Source organism: Manacus candei, unplaced genomic scaffold, assembly GCF_025592945.1.
Source record: "Manacus candei isolate 608988 ecotype Guabito, Panama unplaced genomic scaffold, ASM2559294v1 h1tg000073l, whole genome shotgun sequence".
In the NCBI taxonomy this organism is placed as follows: domain Eukaryota; kingdom Metazoa; phylum Chordata; class Aves; order Passeriformes; family Pipridae; genus Manacus; species Manacus candei.
In genome coordinates this window covers 1,093,919-1,113,875 of record NW_026138121.1, presented here as the reverse complement: position 1 = coordinate 1,113,875, position 19,957 = coordinate 1,093,919, and the positions used below count along the sequence as shown (strand labels likewise).

General features: G+C 55.8%; 2 protein-coding genes across 3 annotated transcripts; both read left to right on the top strand.

Moving 5' to 3' along the window:
* The first annotated feature begins 265 nt into the window (after positions 1-265).
* FRS3 (fibroblast growth factor receptor substrate 3) lies at positions 266-10,741 on the top strand. The gene is made up of 7 exons (XM_051808960.1): positions 266-450; positions 2,316-2,444; positions 2,626-2,714; positions 3,697-3,883; positions 5,914-6,075; positions 6,612-6,769; positions 7,731-10,741. Exons 3-7 carry the CDS (start codon positions 2,649-2,651, stop codon positions 8,592-8,594), a joined length of 1,437 nt encoding a protein of 478 aa, XP_051664920.1. The 5' UTR covers positions 266-450; positions 2,316-2,444; positions 2,626-2,648; the 3' UTR covers positions 8,595-10,741.
* Positions 10,742-15,177: 4,436 nt separating this feature from the next.
* LOC127480380 (pepsin B-like) lies at positions 15,178-19,540 on the top strand. Of its 2 annotated transcripts, XM_051808487.1 has the most exons (9): positions 15,178-15,341; positions 15,615-15,768; positions 16,171-16,288; positions 16,912-17,030; positions 17,341-17,540; positions 17,699-17,821; positions 18,034-18,178; positions 18,848-18,946; positions 19,243-19,540. In XM_051808487.1, the coding sequence occupies exons 1-9, from the start codon at positions 15,286-15,288 to the stop codon at positions 19,393-19,395; spliced, it is 1,167 nt and encodes a 388-aa protein (XP_051664447.1). In that variant the 5' UTR covers positions 15,178-15,285; the 3' UTR covers positions 19,396-19,540. The 2 variants fall into 2 exon arrangements, with proteins under 2 accessions (XP_051664447.1, XP_051664448.1); XM_051808488.1 differs by lacking the exon at positions 18,848-18,946.
* Positions 19,541-19,957: the final 417 nt, after the last annotated feature.

Sequence of the window (19,957 nt, the reverse complement as noted above, 5' to 3'; positions counted from 1 at the left end):
AGATCCCCCTTCACTGACCCCCCTTGGGCATCCCCGCAACCCAGACCGCCCGAATCCCCCCGCACTGACCCCCCAGCACCCTCTCCCGTCTCGCACCCCCAAAATCCCCCCCACTGACCCCCCAAAATCCTCCCCACTGACCCCCCAAATCTTTCCCTCGGCTCCCCTGGCCCCGCCCCCTCTGACCACGCCCCCGCTGGCCCCGCCCCTCCCGCCCCCTGGCGCCCCCTGGCGGCCCCGCGGCGCTGCGGTGTCGCTGCTCGCCGGGCCCGGCCCGGCCCCGATCGCTCCGGGCCCCGAGCGGGGACCCGGGACCCGCCGGGCCGGGCAGGGCAGGCAGGGCCGGGCCGGGCCGGGCAGGGCCGGCCAGAGGGCCCCGACACGCTCCAGGCCCCGGCAAGGGGGCCCCGGGCCGCAGCTCCCGGATGGCGGAGCCGGGCAGCGCCTCAGGTACCGACCGGGCATCGCCCTCCGTCCCCTCCCCTCGTGCCCCCCGGGTCCCCTCGTGTCCCCTCCGCACCCTCTGCCCCGGGACTCGCCCCTTCCTCAGGCCCCCCGTTCCCACGGGCTGTGCAGGCCCGTCCTGCTCCCTCCCTCCCCTTCCTCACCCCTCCCTCCCCTTCCTCACCCCTCCCTCCCCTTCCTCACCCCTCCCTCCCCTTCCTCACCCCTCCATCCCCTTCCTCACCCCTCCATCCCCTTCCACCATCCCTGTCCTCCTCCGTGCAGCCCCTTCCCCGTCCCTGCAGCCCTTTCCACCTCTCTCCATCTCCTTCCACCTCTCACCATCCCTTTCCTCACCCCCCATCCCTCTCCTCCTCCCTCCAGCCCCTTCTCCTTGCCCGTGCCCCCCTGTTCCCTCGTCCCTTCCAGGAGGGCGGTGGGTCTGTCCCTGCCTGTCCCAGGGGGTTGGTTTGGGACACACAAGGCATCCCTGGGCAGGGGGAGGTCGGGGTGCCCTGGTCCTTTGGGATCGTGGGGACTCCCTTCTCCAGTCCTGGGTTTAAGAGAAGGGCTTGGAGGAGGGTGAAGGCACGAGGGGCTTCTGCAGGCTGGGGGGGTTTGGGAGGAGAGGAACAACCTGGCTGGGAATTCGGGAGAGGTGAGCTGTGCTCTTGAGAGGAGGCCAGGCAGGGCTGTGGAGGTCTGAGGACGATTTAGGTTTGGATCCTGGAAGGTGGGAGGCTGGATGGGGCTGGTGGTCTTAGGAGGGACACACTCCTGCTGCAGGGAAGCGTGTTGGGCTCTTGGAGTGTTTGCTTTGACTGGCTGAGGCTCTGAACTGGCAAACAGGTGTTGGAAAGGTGTGTTGGAAGTGCTGAGACTTGGGAGCCCCAGTCTCTGTGTGAAAGGGATGCTCCTGAAATATTCACCACTGAGGAGCAGTGGGAAGCGCCAAGGGAGTGTTCAGGGAGCTCACAATGTTGTTTTTTTTCCTCATTTGTTCAGTTCTCACCATAAAAACTGCTCAGGATAAGCCACAGCACTTCAGCCTGACCCCTCACAGCTGCAGGTGGAGGAAACACCAGAGGGAGAGAGGATAAAGAAGAAAGAGGGGACAGATTCTGGCATGGCAGGGGGAGAGGTTCCCAATGGCCTGTGCCTTTCATTTACTGCTCTGGTGCCAGGCTGGTGATCCTGGGGGCTCAGATGGAGGGACCATGAGCTGCTCTCACCAAGGGCAAACATGGCATCATCCCATGGAGTCCTTCAAGTTTCCAGAGTCCCTGCCCTGGGGTGGATCTGGAATCCCTTAAGTTTCCATTAGAGATAGCAGTATTTCATATTTCTCACTACTGGTGAGAAAGCCAGGAGTATTTCTCACTGCTAATGCACACAACTCCTGCCTGTTTGATACCTGCACTGACGGTGTCAGATATCGGAGTTTGAGTGTTTTCTGGCATTAGTTACTTTTCATACTCCAAAGTAGAGCAGCTGCTGGTTCTCTGACCCTGAAGGACCTTCCCTCCAGTGAAGGCACCTTCACATTCCTCAGCAGCAGCTGCCTGTGGTTCCCTGTGTCCTCACCACCCTCAGTTTTACTGTTGTGTTTTATTTGCCCCACTCCTGCAGGATCCCAAAGCCAAGAAGTAAAATATCTCTTATTTAATTGCTTTTTTAGCTGTTCATTACGTATTTTTGTGCAGAATTTTCTCTATTGATATAAATGCAGGTAGTTAATTAAAAAAAAAAAACCCAAACATCTCCCTTCCTTGTGATATTTGAAGGGGACTTTAGTCACACCCCTACCCCCATGCCCTGCTTTTTAGTCTTTCCCGGTTTTATCATTTATTTAATTGTGTTCCCCTTGTCAGGTGGAAGATGGGACCATTTCCCTCGTGTTTTAGGTGAAACCTGGTGACCATGAAGTCCCGAGGGAGACAGAGGGACAGCAGTGGGAATTCCTTCTCACTCCTCTGAAAAAATCCAACAGTTGCCTGATGGTAAGAAAGCCGTTGCTTTTAATTAGTGTTATATTTACAGTGCTCATTAATCAAGGAACAGATTGAAGAGTTTCAGCTCCAAACCCAGTGGGATGGAGGAGGACACAGCTGTAAATGCTGCGTGTCTGGAGCGGGTGGGAGGGTTGGACTGACTGTGCTGTGGTCTGTGCCCTCTCCCCAGGGATTGCCCCTTTGGCTGGCGTCATGGGGAGCTGCTGCAGTTGTCTGTGCACAGACAGCATCCCAGACAACCACCCCACCAAATTTAAGGTAAGTGTTGCACCTTCAACCCCGTCAGAGAGTCTGTGACAGCTCCAACTGCTGGCAAAGCCCAGCGTGGGCTGGACTCGGGCAGGAGAGGAGGGAAAGGCTCTGCTCCTGCACACAAGTGTCACTTGAGAGGATTTGAAAATGTGTTAGTTTTGGTTTGGGTTTGTTTTCCTTTCCTCAAGGAATCTCTGCTGCAAATGTGTTTGTATTTGCTGTGGAAATTGCCTCTGCTTGGGAAATGCAAGGAAATGGGGGACTGGAGAGAAACCTTTTATTGCTGAGGGCTGTGTTCCAGAGCCTGGGCTCAGACACATCAGCTGAGCTGCCAAGCTCGCAGTCTCCAGGGCTGACAGCTCGGCGCCTGCTGCCAGCCATGAATCCCTGCTCTCAGCTGGGGAAAGGCATCAGTAAATGGGGGGAATCCATGGAATTACAGTGCTTGGTGGGTGGGCTGCTTTGGATACCAGTTGCACTGGTGAGGGGCACCTGCAGTGCTGTGTCCAGTTCTGGGCCCCTCGGGATGACATTGAGGGGCTGGAGCGTGTCCAGGGAAGGGAAGGGAGCTGGGAAGGGGCTGGAGCAGCAGGAGCAGCTGAGGGAGCTGGGAGGGCTCAGCCTGGAGAAAAGGAGGCTCAGGGGGGACCTTCTGGCTCTGCAACCCCCTGACAGGAGGGGGGAGCCGGGGGGGGTCGGGCTCTGATCCCAGGGAACAAGGGACAGGAGGAGAGGGAACGGCCTCAGGCTGTGCCAGGGGAGGGTCAGGAGGAATTTCTCCATGGAAAGGGTGGTCAGGCATTGGAAGGGGTTGCCCAGGGGGGTTTGGAGCCCCCACCCCTGGAGATGTCTAAGGAAGGACTGGACATGGCCCTCAGTGCTCTGGGCTGGGGGACAAGGTGGGGATGGGGCACGGGGCGGACTCGATGATCCTGGAGCTGTTTTCCAGCCTCAGTGGCTCTGGGATTCAGAGTTTGCTGCCGTGCAGGTGACGAACGTGGACGATGAAGGGCACGAGCTGGGCTCTGGGATCATGGAGCTGACGCAGCGGGAGCTCATCCTGCACACGCACAAGCGCGACGCCGTCAGGTGGCCCTTCCTGTGCCTGCGCCGCTACGGCTACGACTCCAACCTCTTCTCCTTCGAGAGCGGCCGGCGCTGCCACACGGGGCAGGGTGAGTGTGGCACTGCCTCCTGGAGGCAGCGAGGCTCAGCCTTCTGTTCCCAAACGTCTTCCCAAACTCCTGCCCCTGGTCAGTCAGCAGGTTCCCCTGCAGCCCCGTGCCCAGGACACCACAGTGTGTGTGTGCACATCCAGTGGATGCTCCTGGTTCAAACACCCACGAGAGACACCACAGTGTGTGTGTGCACATCCAGTGGATGCTCCCGGTTCAAACACCCACGAGACAGCGTTGGGGCTCAGGGCCTGGGCGTGAATCTGGTGGTCTCGTTTTGCTGGTGCATTGGTGCTCACAAGGGGGTTGCTGAAGCATTTCTGGGGTGTATTTAATGCCACAGAGGTTGTTACGCTGCCAGCGCTGTGCTTCGGTGCCAAAGGATGCCCAGCTGGTAGCAGGACCTTCCTGAGGATCTGGAAAGCACTTTTTGCAAGACTGAAGCTGTTAAGCATCTTTTAACTCGGGATAAAGCAAAAGGGCATCTCCCACACCTTCTTCCAGGTCCCTCTTAGGATTGTTTATTCCACAGAGCCTGTCGATGGCAACAGTGGTTTGGGCACATTTTGTTTTCCTTGGTGCTTTCCCCCTGCCTTGGTCAGTGCTGGTTCTGCCCAAAGCTTTGCATTTGGGGTCTGGCAGCACTTTGTAACAGCGAGGGAAAGGAGTCCTACGTTTCACTGATGTTATGCATGGGGATGCTGTGCATGGAGGAGGGAAGTGAGTCACCCAGGAGTACATGCCAAGTCATCAGCAGCACTGGGAATAGTCTCCAGTTTTACAATGGTGCCTGTTAGTTCCTTTACCAGTCTGTCTCTCTTGCTTTTAAAGAGCTGAACATTTTCTTGGCATCTACATCCCCGGGAAAAAAAAAAGTTGTTTCCTCATTCTAACAATGTGTTTGTAAACTCCTTCGTATCCAGAAGGACTCACATGAGTGTTCAGGGTCTGTGCAAATCTGCAGTGGCATATGCTCCTTTTTAATATTTATTTAAGTGGGGGTTCCCTCTCCTGGAGCCATGTGCTTATCAGTGGTGGGAGACTGGAGTCTGTTTTGCCTATTGCAGGGTGAGGATCAGTGGTTACAATTGAATCCAGTGATTAAAATTCTGCCCCATGTGTGGCTTGCTCTGCTCAGGTCCAGGCAGAGGTGAAGAAGCAAAGCTCTTCACATACTACAAAATTTGTAGCCAACACTCATCAGTCTCAAAGCAGAAATGAGAGGGATGATGTGTTTTGATGAGTTTTCTCCCTTCCTTGTAGGATTTTACTCTGCTTATTGATTTTATCTGGAGGACTCCTTCCTGATGCTGCTTCCTACCTGACTCAAGGCAGATCCAGCTGGTTTTTTTGGCCAGAACCTTGCAAACCTGGTTCTTTGGGAGCAGCCCTTGTTGCCATGCCATTCCTGTTGCTATGGCTTTGGTGTGTGTGTGTGCCAGCCTGGGATTGGTTACTGGTCTGGGCTGCTCCTTTGGGGAGACACTCTTTAGTTCCAGGGATTTTTAAAAGTGTGATGTCCTTGTCCCTCCCTCACGTGCACACACCAGAGGGCCCAGTCCAGCTTGGAGGAGGCACTGCCCAGCCTTTCCCTGGCACTGAGGACTGCACTGGGTGCTGGGGGAGTTCACACAGATCAGAGGTGAAAGAGGACCAGTTCACCTGTCCCTGCACACCTGTGGGCTTGGCTGTTGTCAGATAACACAATGCTGAGGTGTCCAAGGCCAGGCTGGATGGAGCTCTGAGCAACCTGGTCTAGTGGAAGGTGTCCCTGCCCATGGAGGGGGTGGAATGGATGAGCTTTAAGGTCCCTCCAACCCAAACCATTCTGGGATTCCATGATTTCTGGTGATTATTTCATGAATAATCCACCAGTTGCTGGTTGTTTTCCTGCGGCTGTGGGTTGATTGTGTTAAACACAGCAAAAGCAACCAGAATTCCCTGTTTGTTTAGAGCCAGGAATTCCTGTACTCCTGTAAAAGCAGGATCACTTCCTTGCTCCTCTGAGCCTCCTCTCTGTCACTGCACAGGGATTTTTGCCTTCAAGTGCTCCCGAGCAGAGGAGATCTTCAATCTGCTGCAGGACCTGATGCAGTGTAACAGCATCAACGTGGTGGAGGAGCCTGTTGTCATCACCAGGAACAGTCACCCCACGGAGCGGGAGCTGTCCCGGACCCCCCAGGCCCCCAACAGTAAGACCCCTCAGTGTCTGGGGAGGAGTGGGGGGCACACAGAGATGGGGTGATGTCTGCAGTGCTCCCATCAAACTGCCCTGTGCAGCCCAGGGGTCTCTCCCACGTGCTGTCCCATGTCTTTTTGGCCACGTGTACCCCATGCAACATGTTTATTTAGAGGCCCCAATTCCTGTGTGGAATTTTGTTTCTGAGGAAACAGCAACAAAAACCTCCTTCAAACAGTCCCCTGAGTTGTCACCCCTCAGTTGGGTTCTACTGGGCCACTACCAAATGGCCTTTCCTAAGTAGCACCTACAAAGGTCAGGTGGTTTCTCCATGAAACCACCTCTGGAATAACTCAGATTGACTCAATTCCTGTCTCCCTGAAGTTTTAAACGAGGTTTAAACGAGGCCCTGGCCCTTGTGTTGGTGCTGGGTTCTTCGCTGTTGGGATCTCCCCCAGGCAAGCTGGTTCTGCCTTCCAGGGTGCAGCAAAGTGAAATAACTCTTATTTTGTACCAATCTAATGCTCCTCTGCCTTGATCCTCTCCCAGGTCTGGGGTACACTGTCCCAGGATTTCCCAATGGATTTCACAGCTTCCCTGGAGAAAGCCTGTCCTACTCCTCAGCCCGGCACCCCTCAGCGAGCAGCCTGAGATATTCCTCCGTGGGGGAAGACTCCACTCATCCCCTCCTTGGGCCTGAGGAGCAGGTAAACCTGCCTGTCCTAAACTCTGCTGGGGGCAAGCAGCTGGTTTTGCTCTGCAGTTCTGGGTTTCTCCCACTCAGAGCTCAGGGGATCCTCACACCTTGTCATTCCGTTTTTCTCTTTACTTCACTTTGCTCTTGGAGGCTCCTGCTCTCTGACACTTCACTAGAACATCAGCCTGGCAAAGCCAACTGAGTTGTCCTAAATCCACTGGTATTTGGGTGGCAACTATGTGTCAGCTGTCACACAGCCCCTAAACTGGTGTGCAAATGCACCCCAAATTCAGACTCATTTTCATTTTTGATGTTCAGATCTTTGTTTTAAGTTCTAGAATTTAGGATTTTCCCCTGCGAAATCCAGCTTTGTCTAAACCATCCCCCAGGAGGCCTGGGTAGGTGTGAGGGCTGCAGGATCCCCGTGGGAGCCACCTGAGGAAATATTTTGCAAGTGGCTTTGCTTTTTGCTCGGTGCCACATGCATTGAGCGTGACACAGACAGAATTCCAGAATCACAGGGGTTGGAAAAGACCTCCCAGACCATCAAGTCCAACCCGTGCTCAATCCCTACCTTGTCCCCCAGCCCAGAGCACTGAGGGCCACGTCCAGTCCTTCCTTGGACACCTCCAGGGGTGGGGACTCCTCCACCTCCCTGGGCAGCCCCTTCCAATGCCTGACCACCCTTTCCAGGAAGAAATTCTTCCTGATGTCCAGCCATGTGGACACATACATTATGTGTCTGCAGCTGGACTCCTTTTTGTCTCTCCTCCAGCCCACAAATCCTAAAATGGCTTTTGCGTTTTGCTTCCCAAAACCTTCTCGACTTACGAAATTCTTCCATTCTCCTCCTGCTTCACCAGCCACTGATGAATTTTCCCCTCCTGGTGGTTTCTCAGCTGCTCTCGGCTGCTTTGCTCTTGCCTCTGCTCTCTTCTCCTTTCACTGTCCCTCTGCTTCTCTCCTTGCAGTCCCACACCTACGTGAACACGGCCAGTGGGGAGCAGGAGCCGAGGGGCCGGCACTGTATGCACTCCTTGCCTGAAGCCCACCCTCCTTTCCCCCCTAGGAACCACAGCTGCTCCCTCGAAGACCGCAACCCCCAGGTCTTCCTGCAGCCCGGGGAGGTTAAATTCGTGCTGGGTCCCTCCTCCGGCTCCCGCCGGGTGTGCCGGCACCCCCGGGAGTGCGGGGGTCCGCTCTGCCCCCCCAACAACAACAACAACGAGTGCGAGGGGGGTTGTCCCTCGCCCCAGTGCGTCTACGAGAACCTCAACGGGCCGGTGCCCGGCGGCAGCTCCTCGCGGTGCCGGGCCGGGCTCTCCAGGCTGTCCCGGCAGGACGGCGGCTGCTCCCGGCGCCGCTCGGCGCTGCTGCACTACGAGAACCTGCCGGCGCTGCCCCCGGTGTGGGAGCTGCAGCCCTCCCGGCGGGACGAGCCCCCCGCGCCGTCCCCCGGCGGCTTCTCCGAGGCGGGCGAGGAGGACCCGCTGCAGGGCCGCCCCACGAACTCCCGGCGCAGCGCCCTCCTGCCCCGGCCCCGGCGCGCCCGCCTGCCCGGCGTGTTCGGCTTCGAGCTCCTGCCGCGGCCCCGCGCGGAGCCCCCGCGGCAGCTCAACTACATCCAGGTGGAGCTGGAGGCCGAGCCGGGCGAGGGGCACCGGGAGCCGCCCCGCGCCCCGCCGCCCGCCCCGCCCGGCGCCCGCCGGACCGACTCGTACGCCGTCATTGACCTCAAGAAGACCGCGGCCATGTCCAGCTTGCAGAGGGCCCTGCCCAGGGACGACGGGACCTCGCGGAAAACGCGGCACAACAGCACTGACCTGCCCCTCTGAGGGCCCCCCCAAGTGCCAGCCCCGCGTCGCGGCTTCGGTCCTGCCCCTCGGTGCCCTGCCCGCCGTGACTTCCATTCGCCATTGCCTTCTGCTTCCCTGCCTGCCCCTTCCCTGCAGGCACGGCGGGGCTCCTGCAGCTGCTGTTGAGGCTCGTCCGTCTGTCTGTCTGTCTTACCCCTCTCTGTCTCCGTGTCGTTCATTTTTGAAGCCTTGTGGGATATTTGACGACTCAGAAGGTTAAATCTTGGGCAGGAGATGCCAGGAATAACACTGTGGCACTGTGTGGGCACAGACTCGTGTGGGTTAGGGCAGTGCCAGGGCAGGGCAGTGGCATGGGGGAGGCCTGTTCCCAAAAACGAGCTGCTTTTGGAGCTCCACTGCAAATCCAGCCTGTGCCCTGTGGATTTGACACCTCCAGGAGAGCTCTGCAGCCAGGCCACTCCAAAGTCGGGACCTGCCTTGTGTTTTCCCTGGTCCCTGGTGATGAGGGAGCTCATGCCGTGGCCTTTCCACCCTCACTGTTAACCTGTTTTCTTGAAGCTTTTTATACTTCTGTCCTTTTCTCAGATTCAATTTAAATTGGGCAGCTGAAATTAAATGAGGAGGACAGAGAGCCATAGGCACACACTGTGATCACAGAAACCTGATTTCCTAAATCCTAAAATTCCTTTTCCTGCTCTAAAAGAGGAGGGAAGGGCCACAACCGTGAGAGAGATTTGAGGTTTGGTGTAGAAAACTTCACTCGTGCCATACCCTGGTGTGCTTTTGAAGGGTTCTTTTTGGCAGCTGCTCAGAAGTGTTGTCGATTTATTTATTTGTTTACCTATTTATTTATGAAATGCTCCTTTGCCTCCCAGTTAATTGCCAAACTGGTGCCAATATGAAGCGTGTGCTCGCTGTGGCTCGCTCCGGTCTGGGGGACAGGTCTCAGAAGAGGTTGGTGGCTTTGCTGAGACACCAGCTGGGGAAAAAAAAGTTGGGGAAAAGATGATCTGGAAATCAAAAATGCATTAACCGGGCCTGACTGTCAGAGGGTGGGTGGGAAATGGTATGGGAGCCGTGGGAGTGGGAGCGGAGCCGCCGGGCAGCCGAGCTTGGAGTGGTATCAAAGTCGGTGCCTCCACCCACGTGCCTGGCTGGGCCTCGAGGAATCTCTGTTCAGTGTTGTGAGTGAGTGTGCAGTTTGTTTCCTGCAACTACGGACTTGGAAGGGCTAAATTTCGGCTCTCGGGTAAATTTTGTGGCCTTTGATGTGGATCTTTGTCTTGGTACTGGGGCTGGGCTGAGCTGCCTCTGCGCGGGGTCTCTGCTCCTGTCCTGCTCCAGGATGGCCCCCAAGCCCTCTCTGCGTGTCCTGCTGCAGCTCAGTCCCTCCCTGGGTTACTCTGTGCCTGTTTCAGTGGAGACAAGTGCTCTGGGATGCTCTGGGGTCCCTCCTCCCTGCTGTCTGTATCCAAGTGCTCTGGGATGCTCTGGGGTCCCTCCTCCCTGCTGTCTGTATCCATCTTCCTCCTGGCTCGGGAGCTGGATCCAGTCTCAGCGAGGGTCCCTCTCCCTGCAGAGATGTTGCCAAACCTTGTGTTCCCCTTGTCCTCGATGTTTTCTGGTGTTGATGTCCGTGAAAGAGGAAAGACCCCAATCATCCAGTTCCAACCTGCTTCTGAGGGCCAGGAACTTGATTTCCAGATTTTGGAAGTTCAGCCTCTTTGGGTTTTGGTGCTGTAATGTCCTGCTGAGCCGTGACCCTGTTGGGAGCAAGGACGTGTGATCCAAGTCTGAGTGATGCCATGTTTGTGTCGCAGAACGTGGAGTTCTTGGCTTGCTGTTGCACTATAAATTCCAAGTGTGCCACATGCTTAAATTCACTGGTTTTGTTTTTATTTTTGGAAGTCCTTGTGCTTGTCTTCCATTCTTTTGTCCACCCCAACCCTCGTGTCACTTATAACTGAAAGGAAACCCAAGTAATATATTTTTATATGTATAACAAATGACTTTATTTGAAGGAAAAAACAACCCCCCAAGTAATGTATCCCCCTAAATCCAGCTTTCATTTAGGGAAGTGAGAGAAGAAATTGTTTATATCTATATATATATATATATATATAAAAGTTAACTGCGTTAAGCTTTAAATAAAGTATTTAAATAAAGAGTTTCTGAGCTGTCAATGTCACCCTCTGAGAGAGCACCAACAACTCCCCCTGGAGCCTCTGTGTGAACCTGCCTTTCCACTGCCTGAGCTGAGAAATGCAAAATACTTATTCCCTTTTTCCTCAGAAAAGGAGGTGAGGCTGAAATGCAATGAGGATTTCCATGGAGGAGGAGGTCAGGGCCCTTTCCCACCCCCACGGGGGGTTTGCAGGTGGGTTGAATTCCAGGGAAGGTGCCGGTGGGTGGCTGTTTGTGCCTTGGGTGGCAGCAGCTGAGGGCTGGGGCTGATTTTGGGTGCTGCCTGTGGCCACCAGCCTGGCCACGTGTCCCCAAGGCTGGGATGAGGCTGCTGTGAGGGTCTGTACATCTGTGAGCTCCCAGGAGCAGGGAATTCTCCCTGGTGTTCCTCAGAAACATTGAGCTCCCAGCTGCAATCCCATTTCAGTGGTTCCCCTGAGCTTTGTGTTGGGAAATCTGGCTTGGATCGTTTGAACTGCTGGTTTTCATGTCCTCCAGGTCTAGGTTGTCCCACCTGGGCCTCTCTCTCCTCGTTGGCAAATGCAGTGCTCCCAAAGGGCACTGAAAGCAGCAGTGCCAGGGGGATTTGCTCACACAGAAATACGTGAGGGCTGTTCTCCGACACGTCCTTTATCCCAGGTACACCAGAGATGCTGCACCTCTTGAGGGAGGGAGAAGAATTTCCTTGACCTCAAAGAAGAGAAAGCATGGAGCTGATGTTGGCTGCATCCACTGCTTCCCTGTGGAGCATCCTCTGCTCCATCTCCCCTTGTGTCCTCCCCCTCCCCGCTGGGGCTCGGCTCTGCTGGCTCAGCAGGCTCTGCTCCAGAGGTATCCCAAGCTCCCCGGGAAGCTTTAGGAATGAAAAGCCAGTCACAGCTCATTGTTCACAGTGGGTTGTTCCATGTTTAAGCCGTGGAAGTGTCGTGCAGGCAGCTGGGAAAGCAGTTGGCATTTATGGCTTTCGGGGTGCACGTGTTCACATCCCAGCGATTCTCCCACTTTTTTTTGCTTTTCTGGAAAACTTCCCAAGAGCTGTGTCTGCATTAAGTCGCCAGGACTCTTTGAGAACTTCTTCATATTCGGTTTTCCAGGTGGTGTGAAAGTGCAGGGAAGGACAGGTGACACATTTGGGATTCTCCCGGCGCGGTGTCGCAGCTTCCTCTAGTGGCCGCGGGGGAAACGGTTCCGGAGGAGAATCCAGGTTTGGGACGGAAGGTGAGGGGGGAACCCGAGTCCCTGTTCTCTCACCCCTTCGGGGGCTCCTTCCTCCACTCTGGGGTTGAAGTTGAGGGAAGGCTTGGTGAACAGCCAGGGGCTGCGCAGAGAGAATTTGGCTGCCCTGACCTTTTTGAGTGGTTCTTGATGAAGTTTGAGTTAATCCATCAGATTTCTTCCCCTGATGAATGCATAAATAGATCTTTTCCCCTTCCCTTTCCCAAGAACCTGTTGTAGGAATAGAGCTTCTCCCAGTGCTCATCATTGGAGGGTTTGGTTTTTTCTTTTAACCCATTTTAAGTGCCTGCTTTTCCCCCAGGGAAGGAGGTTGGAATAGCTGTGAGTGTTCCTGCCTTACAGGGAGAGGATGGCGAAGGAGAGGCTGGTGGTGAGGGTTAAAGGATCGATATCTCTGCAAAGAGACTCAAATGTGTTCGTTGTTTCTGAGGCACTGGTGGCTTTGTTAGCTAAGCCCTGCTGTTCACTGGGAGACAAACCAAGCCAGGGGTGGTACTGCAGCTCCCTGCTCTCTCAGCCATTTTCTCCGGGAATCTTTCCACTGTCCCTCCGTGTGATGCTGCTCAGCCCTCTTGGGTGGTGTCTCGCCTGTGAAAAGTCATTAATGAAAGGTTGTTAATGAGCCCATTGCCCAAATCCAGCCTCTGGGAGGGCTGCCCTCAGTCTTTCTGGGAAGTTTGTCTTTCCCCCAACCTTGGCTTGTCTAGAAATTCCACACACAGGCAGCAGAACAGGTTTAGGTTCCTGTTGCTGAAGGTGAATTCATTAGTGAGAATTCTGAGAGCTTTGAAGTTGGCAATTACAGGCCAGGGAGTGGAAAAGGCTAATTGTAAAGAAGGGATCTAATTTGTTTTTCTTCCTAAGTGAATGTGATTTTCCAGTTGAAAGGCCCAGATGCCTCAGTGTTACCTCAAACTCCTCCCAGCTCCCTTGGAGACCCTTTAGGTTCTCAGGATCAGGAAGTGGCTGATCCTCACCTGGTTTGGGATGTCAAATGTCCGAGCTGGAGCCCAACCATTTAGTTCAGGTGCTGTTCTCATGGCCGTGTAGGAAAAGAGGAACCTTTATTTTAATGTGGATGGAAGCTGTTCACCTGTGTACTGTAATCTCTGTTTTGGAAATAAAGCACCAAAACCAGCTCCTGCAGCACTGGGTAAAGGATCCAGGAGCTTGTGTAGGTTCATAAACACAGCTGCTTCAGGGAGACACGTGCCATCGTGGGCAAAGCTTCCCCCACGGCTTTCTTCATGGAATCATGGAATCACAGGATGGTTTGGGCTGGAAGGGGCCTTAAAGTTCATCCCATTCTACCCTCTGCTATGGGTAGGGACACCTTCCACAATCCCAGGTTGCTCCAAGCCCCGTCCAGCCTCACCTTGGACACTTCCAGGGATGGGGCAGCCACAGCTTCTCTGGGCAACCTGTGCCAGGGCCTCCCCACCCTCATAGGGGGGAATTTCTTCCCAAAAATCCGATCTAACACTCTTTCATTTTGAACCCAGTCCCCCTTGTCCTGTCACTACAGTCCTGATGAGGAGTCCCTCCCCAGCTTCCTTGCAGGCCCCTTCACATCCTGCATGGCTGGTGGGGGAGTCGTGGGATGGGGAGGGAGATGGGATTCCCTGGGCTGGAGCTGTCGGTGTGGGCTGGGCCGTGGCACCAACACAGAAGAGAAACTGAAAGCAAAGGAGGGGAGATGCCCCGGCCCTGCTCCAGAGGGACGTCCTGCCTGGGAAGGAGGTGTTGGCCGAGTCCTGCTCCACGTGGGGACACCGGATCTGATGTTAGAAACTGCAAATCCGTGATTCCCGTTAGACCAAACACCTCAGGGCTGCCCAGCTTTGGGTCAAGAAGTGCCCAAAGGTGGGCTGTGTGGGTGCTGCAGAGGGCACCTGATTCCTGTGTCTCGTGGCAGGGCCGAGCCCCGGGGGGGCCGTGCCAGGAGCCGTCCCTCTGTTGATGTTCTGATAACCACACTTTGCTTCCAACCAGAATTTGCTTTTTATCCAATCTTAATAAGTTGATCTTTCTATCAATCCTGCTGGCAAACAAGATAATTGCTTTATTATAGTCTCAATATCCAGCAAAGGACACACACTCCCTGGTGCTCCTGAGGGAATGAAATCCATGCGGGGTGTTGACATGGGATGAGCAGTGATAGTGATGCTGGAGGATGGAGAGGGTGATTTCCCCACTGGGAAGAGCCAGGCTGCTTGGATTGGGGATGCAAGCAGGGCTGGAGGAGCTCTGGAAAATATTTAGGCTGTAACTGAGAGGATGAGGGCCCATTTGCCAGAAAATATTTAGGTTATAACCAAAACTGCTTTGATTTGTTTGCTAGAAAATATTTAGATCATGACCGAACCCATTTTGGTCCATTTCCTGGAAAATATTTGGGTTATAACCGAAAACGTTTTGGTCTCTTTGGATGTTTGTTGGCAATCTGGGAAGTCTGTGTTTGTGGTCCTCTTTTTTTTTTTTTCCACAGGAAAAAAAAGCAAACAAGGAATTTTCTGACTTTCTGGGCTGGTGTGAGGAGGCGGTGGGTGGGTTAAACCCCCAGGGCTTCCCCTGTGGGTGAGTTACACCTTCCCACGCAGGGAGGCACAGCACCTGCCTTTGGATGCTGGATGGGGAGGGAATGGGGTGCTCCAAAATTAAAAAATAGATGGAAAAACATGTGATTTCTGTCCGGATAGTGAAAGGTGCATGACATGGAAACAAGCTCTCCTCCTGGAGGAGAGGAGAGCGAAGGGCTGGGAGGCTGCTGAAGAGGAGAAGGACTGAAGGCAGAGCAGCACTGGAGACCATCCCGGACAAGGCAAGAGAGGGATCCCGGTGTCCTCCGGCTCTTTGCCCCGTGTCCTGGGAGAGCCTGGCCGCCGGCAGCCATCCCTCCCTGCACCCGGGCGGAAGGAGGGCAGACCAAAGCGCTTCCATCCCGCGCCAAGAGCGCCTTTGTCCCGGGCAAAGGTTTGAACAGGTTCTGGCGAGCGCAGATATCGGCCGGCGGTGACGTCGGGTCCCCCGGCCCCGATAAGCTCTGACCCCTTATCGATGGCAGCGCTTTGATCTCCCCAGCGGGGCCAGAGATCTGCCCGCTGAGGGCACAGGCTCCTCGCGGCCCCGAAGCACAAAGAAGCCCTTGAGGCCGGGGGTGCCCGATGGGAATGGAAAGGGAGGTCAGCAGATAAGGGCAGGCGCTGCCTCCCGCTATAAAAGCCGGGAGCCCGCCCGGCCCGGCCCGGCCCCGCTGTCGCCCCGGGGTGTGCGTGGACAGCTCGGCACCATGAAGCGGCTCGTCCTGGCCCTGGCGTGTCTCCAGCTCGCAGAGGGGGTGGTGAGGTGGGTGTCCTGTGGCAGGAGGAGCGGGAGAGGGCGGAGAACAGAGCCCTGACCTGCAGGGCACCTGGCCAGGAGCGGCTCCAGCCTCCAGCATCGCCACACTGTGGTCTCAGCCCAGGCTGCATCTCTCCCTGGAGGGCATCCCCGGGCACCTGGAGGGCTCCTGTTGTGGCAGGGTTTGACTGAGTCCAGAGAACTGAGCATCTGAAAATGCCCAAATCTTCTCCTGATTTCCTGCCGTGTTTTGTTGGTTTTTTTCCTCCCTCTGTGCAGAATCAATCTGAAGAAAGGCGAGTCCATACGGGAGAAGATGAGGGCAGCTGGAGTGCTGGATGACTACCTGAAGAAAATTAAGTATGATCCAGTTAAGAAATACAGCTCCAAAAAGGGCTACGTTGTGAACCAGCCGATAACCAACCACCTGGATGTGAGTAGCCCAGGCTCCCCTCTCGCTGCCTCTCTGCACACCCCATTCCCCTTTCCCTCCTCCTTCCCAGTTGCTGGAGCAATCTGGTCACCCCAGAGCCTCCTCCAGGAGTGAGAAACTGCTTTTCTCCCACTCTTCTAAGCTTCTGGTTTAGACTTCAGGGAAGTTTTGCCCCAGTCACAAAAACCTTTCTGTATGTAACAAAAACACAGCAATTATTTCATATTTCATTTCTGGGGAGAAAAAACAGGATGAGAGCTCAGTCTGCTCCTGCCTGGTTGGTTATGGGCAAGAGTGAGCCTGGCATTCCTCACCTCCCTGCAAGGCAGTGGGATGCCAGGTGAGAGCCTGCTCTGTTCCTGACCCCGTGGCCAATGCAGGTGCCCCCTCTCTTCTCTGCAGTCCTCCTACTTCGGGGAGATCAGCATCGGGACCCCTCCCCAAAAGTTCTTGGTGCTCTTTGACACCGGCTCCTCCAACTTTTGGGTGCCCTCCATCGACTGCAAGAGTCCAGCCTGCTGTGAGTACCCCTGGTGTGCTGGGAGTTGAGCTACTACTACTGCCTGTAGTAGCAGTTATTAGTAGCTACTACCCTGGGGCACTGCATAGCCCAGTCGTGTCAGGGACAACACAGTGCCAGACCAGAAATGATCCCAGGATTCTGATCTGGGGTAGCTGCTCCCTGGTGCTGGTTGATGCCTTCCCTGGGAAGCACAGAGCCCTCTGCCTGGCTAATGAAGGTGGACAAATCCCTACGGCCATCCCAGAAATCTCAGTGGTGGTGCCTGACCTTCCGTAGCCAGGCAGAGGGAAGAGCAAAGCCAGGACTAGAGGAGCTGATGTCCTGCTCCCAGCACAGCTCACCCCATGGAACACTCTGCCAGTGGGAGAGCAACAGGGATTTCACTGCTGATGGCTTTGCTGGGTGGCTGCTGTGGTTGTGATCCCTGGAGAGGGATCCAGGCAACACTGGGATGCAAACCCTGCCTGAGAGAGTCCCACAAGGCAGAGGAACAGCCTGTTCTGCCCTTCAGGACCTGCTCCCTGCCGGGGAAGCTGCTTTCCCAACGGAGTGACTGGTGGTGAAATCCCACCACAGCCAGACGAGCACATGCCCAGGATTTCCCCTCCTCTCTCTCCCAGTCACTCACGCCAAGTTCAAGCCCAGCGAGTCCGACACCTTCACCCCCAATGGCCGGTCCCTCACCGTGACCTACGGCAGCGGCTCCGTCACCGTCGTGCTGGGCTCCGACACACTCAGGGTGAGGGACCCCGGCCCTGTCCTGTCCCAGCTGGGTGTCCCCATGGAAGGAGCCCCAGGACAGCCCAAGAGCAGATTTTACGTAGCCAACACTTGGGCAAAGTGTGGGTGCAAAGTGGTTATTGCCACCCTCAGTCACCCAGCTGGGCTTCGACTGTGTTTTAACCCAATTCCTGCTGGTTTTCCCTGCTGCCTGGTGCTGTTCTCACCAGCTGTGACCCTGCAGTGCTCTTGGGCTTCCAGAGCACCATCCACCCCTCCCAAGGCTGCTCAGGTTTGCCTTGCTGACCTGGTCTCCCCTTCCCCTCCAGATCCAGAACATCACCGTCACAAACCAGGATTTCGGGCTCAGCCAGGAAGAGCCAACCCAGCCCTTCTACTTTGCCGATTTTGACGGAATCCTGGGAATGGCCTTCCCCTCCCTGGCAGTGGGAGGGATGCCCACGGCCGTGCAGGGAATGCTGCAGCAGGACCAGCTCGCTGAGCCCATCTTCAGCTTCTACTTCTCACGGTAAAAACCCGCCGGGACGCTCGGCACTGTGTCCCCTGCACTGTGTCCCCTGCCTGTCCCCAGGAGTGTTCCTTCTGGGTTTATCCCTCTCTAGCCCATGTACATCACACCGATCTCTGTACATCCTGATCTCTGCTGCTGTGTCTCTGATTTTGCAGCCAACCCACCTACCAGTACGGGGGAGAGCTGGTTCTCGGGGGGATCGACCCTCGGCTCTTCCACGGGGCCATCACGTGGGCACCGGTGACCCAGGAGCTCTACTGGCAGGTCACAGTTGAGGAGTGAGTGGTGTTTGTGCCTCTGGGCATCATCCCCTGGGCAGCTCATGGAAGGAGGGGGCACAGCTGTCCCCTGGGTGCAGCTGCACTTTGCAGCAGGCACAGGCTCCAGGCTGGATGCATTTCAGAGCACCCCAGAGTGACAGATCAAGCCAAGGCATGTTCAGGTGCTGTGGGTGCCTCAAGCGATGTCATTCCCACTGTTCTCCTCCCAGGTTTGCTGTTGGGCAGTCAGTGACAGGCTGCTGCAGCCAGGGCTGCCAGGCCATCGTGGACACGGGGACGTTCCTCCTGACTGTGCCCGAGGAGTACCTCGAGAGCATCCTCCAGGCCCTGGGTGCCCAGGAGACCAGCTATGGAGTGAGTGCAGGGATTCTGGGGGGGGGAGCAGTGGGAGCCTTGCATGGGAGTCAGAGCTGTGGGCTCAACCAGGTCCCACAAAACCTATGTGGCACCTGCAGAACATGGTACTGCAGGTGTGTCGGGGGGATGAAGTCATATCCTTCCCTGAAGTCTTTTCAGGCTGGGAAAGTTGGGGCTATTCAGCCTGGAGAAGAGAAGGTTGTGTGGAGACCTCACAGCCTCTCCCCTTCAGTATCTGAAAGGACTTCAAGGAAGCAAGAAAGGGACTCTGCATCAGGAACTGTTGTGACAGGACGAGGGGAAATTGGTTCAAACTGAAAGAGAATATGTTTAGGTGAGATATTAGGAAGAATTTGTTCCCTGTGAGGTTGTAAGACACTGGCACAAGTTTCCCAGAGAAGCTGTGGCTGCCTCATCCCTGAAAGTGTTCAAGGTCAGGCTGGATGGAGTTTTGAGCAACCTGGGCTAGGGGAAGGTGTCCCTGCCCGTGGCAGGGGGTGGAACTGGATGAACTTTAACGTCTCTTCCAACCCAAACTACTCTGTGATTCCATGGTGTGGCACTGCCATGGGATGAAGTTTGTGTCCCCCTGGGATATGAGGGTATCTCTCCCCTCGCTGTGGGTGCTGTCCCACCCACGATCTCCTCTTCTCCCTCTCTCCACAGTATGCAGTGGACTGTGAGGAGATCGAGAACATGCCCCCCATCACCTTCACCATCAGTGGTGCTCAGCTCCCACTCTACCCCTCCTCCTACGTCCTGAACGTGCGTACCAGCTGAGGGGCTCCTCCTGCTGAGTCCCAGAGGGCCAGGGGAGGACCCGGAGCTCCTTGGCCAGCAGTGATGTCCCTGGAGCTCCTTGGCCAGCAGTGATGTCCCTGGAGCTCCTTGGCCAGCAGTGATGTCCCTGGAGCTCCTTGGCCAGCAGTGATGTCCCTGGAGCTCCTTGGCCAGCAGTGATGTCCCTGGAGCTCCTTGGCCAGCAGTGATGTTCTCCCTCCCTGCAGCCCAGCTGGAGGGTGCCGGTGCCTGTTTGACTCCCTGTTGTTCCCCTCTTACAGACCAACGGCTACTGCACCCTTGGGATCGAGGTCACCTACCTGCCCTCCCAGGACACGCAGCCGCTCTGGATCCTGGGTGACGTCTTCCTCAAGGAATATTACACCATCTTTGACACAGCTTACAGCCGGGTCGGCTTCGCCTGCTCGGCGTAGAGCAGTGGGGCAGCACCACCCGGCCCCTCTCCTGGCCCAGCACTGCCCCATGGCATTCCCAGGGACTTCTAATGTTCCTTTACTTGCCCACATGACTCCCCATCCCTCGGGATTCCCGTGTGAGGGTGTCTCCTGTAACAAATAAACCACAACATCCCAAATCACCTCTGACCTCCCGGGTTTGTTGAGCGATGGCCGAGCACAAACTGATGGGTTACAGGTCTCAGACTCCCTTTCTCCAGCAAGGTAAGTGCTGTGACAAAACCAGGGCTGAGGATAAAGCCACAGGGCTGGTCAGTCCCCACCTCCAACCCTCATCCTGGGCACTGGGAAAACTCATGTGGGAAGCCCCTGACCTTCCTTGCAGCTGGAAAAGGTTTACCAAAGTCCTGTGCTTTAAGTCCAAGTTGGAATATGAGGTGAGTCCTGACACCCAAATGACCCCTAACCCCTGAAGCAGGGCTATTCACTCAGGTAAAACTGCACCAGAACTGTGGTGTGGCCGAAGGGGATGGGAAACCCCTCGGGTGGGGGAGGCTGGGTAACCCTGCTCCTTCCTGGG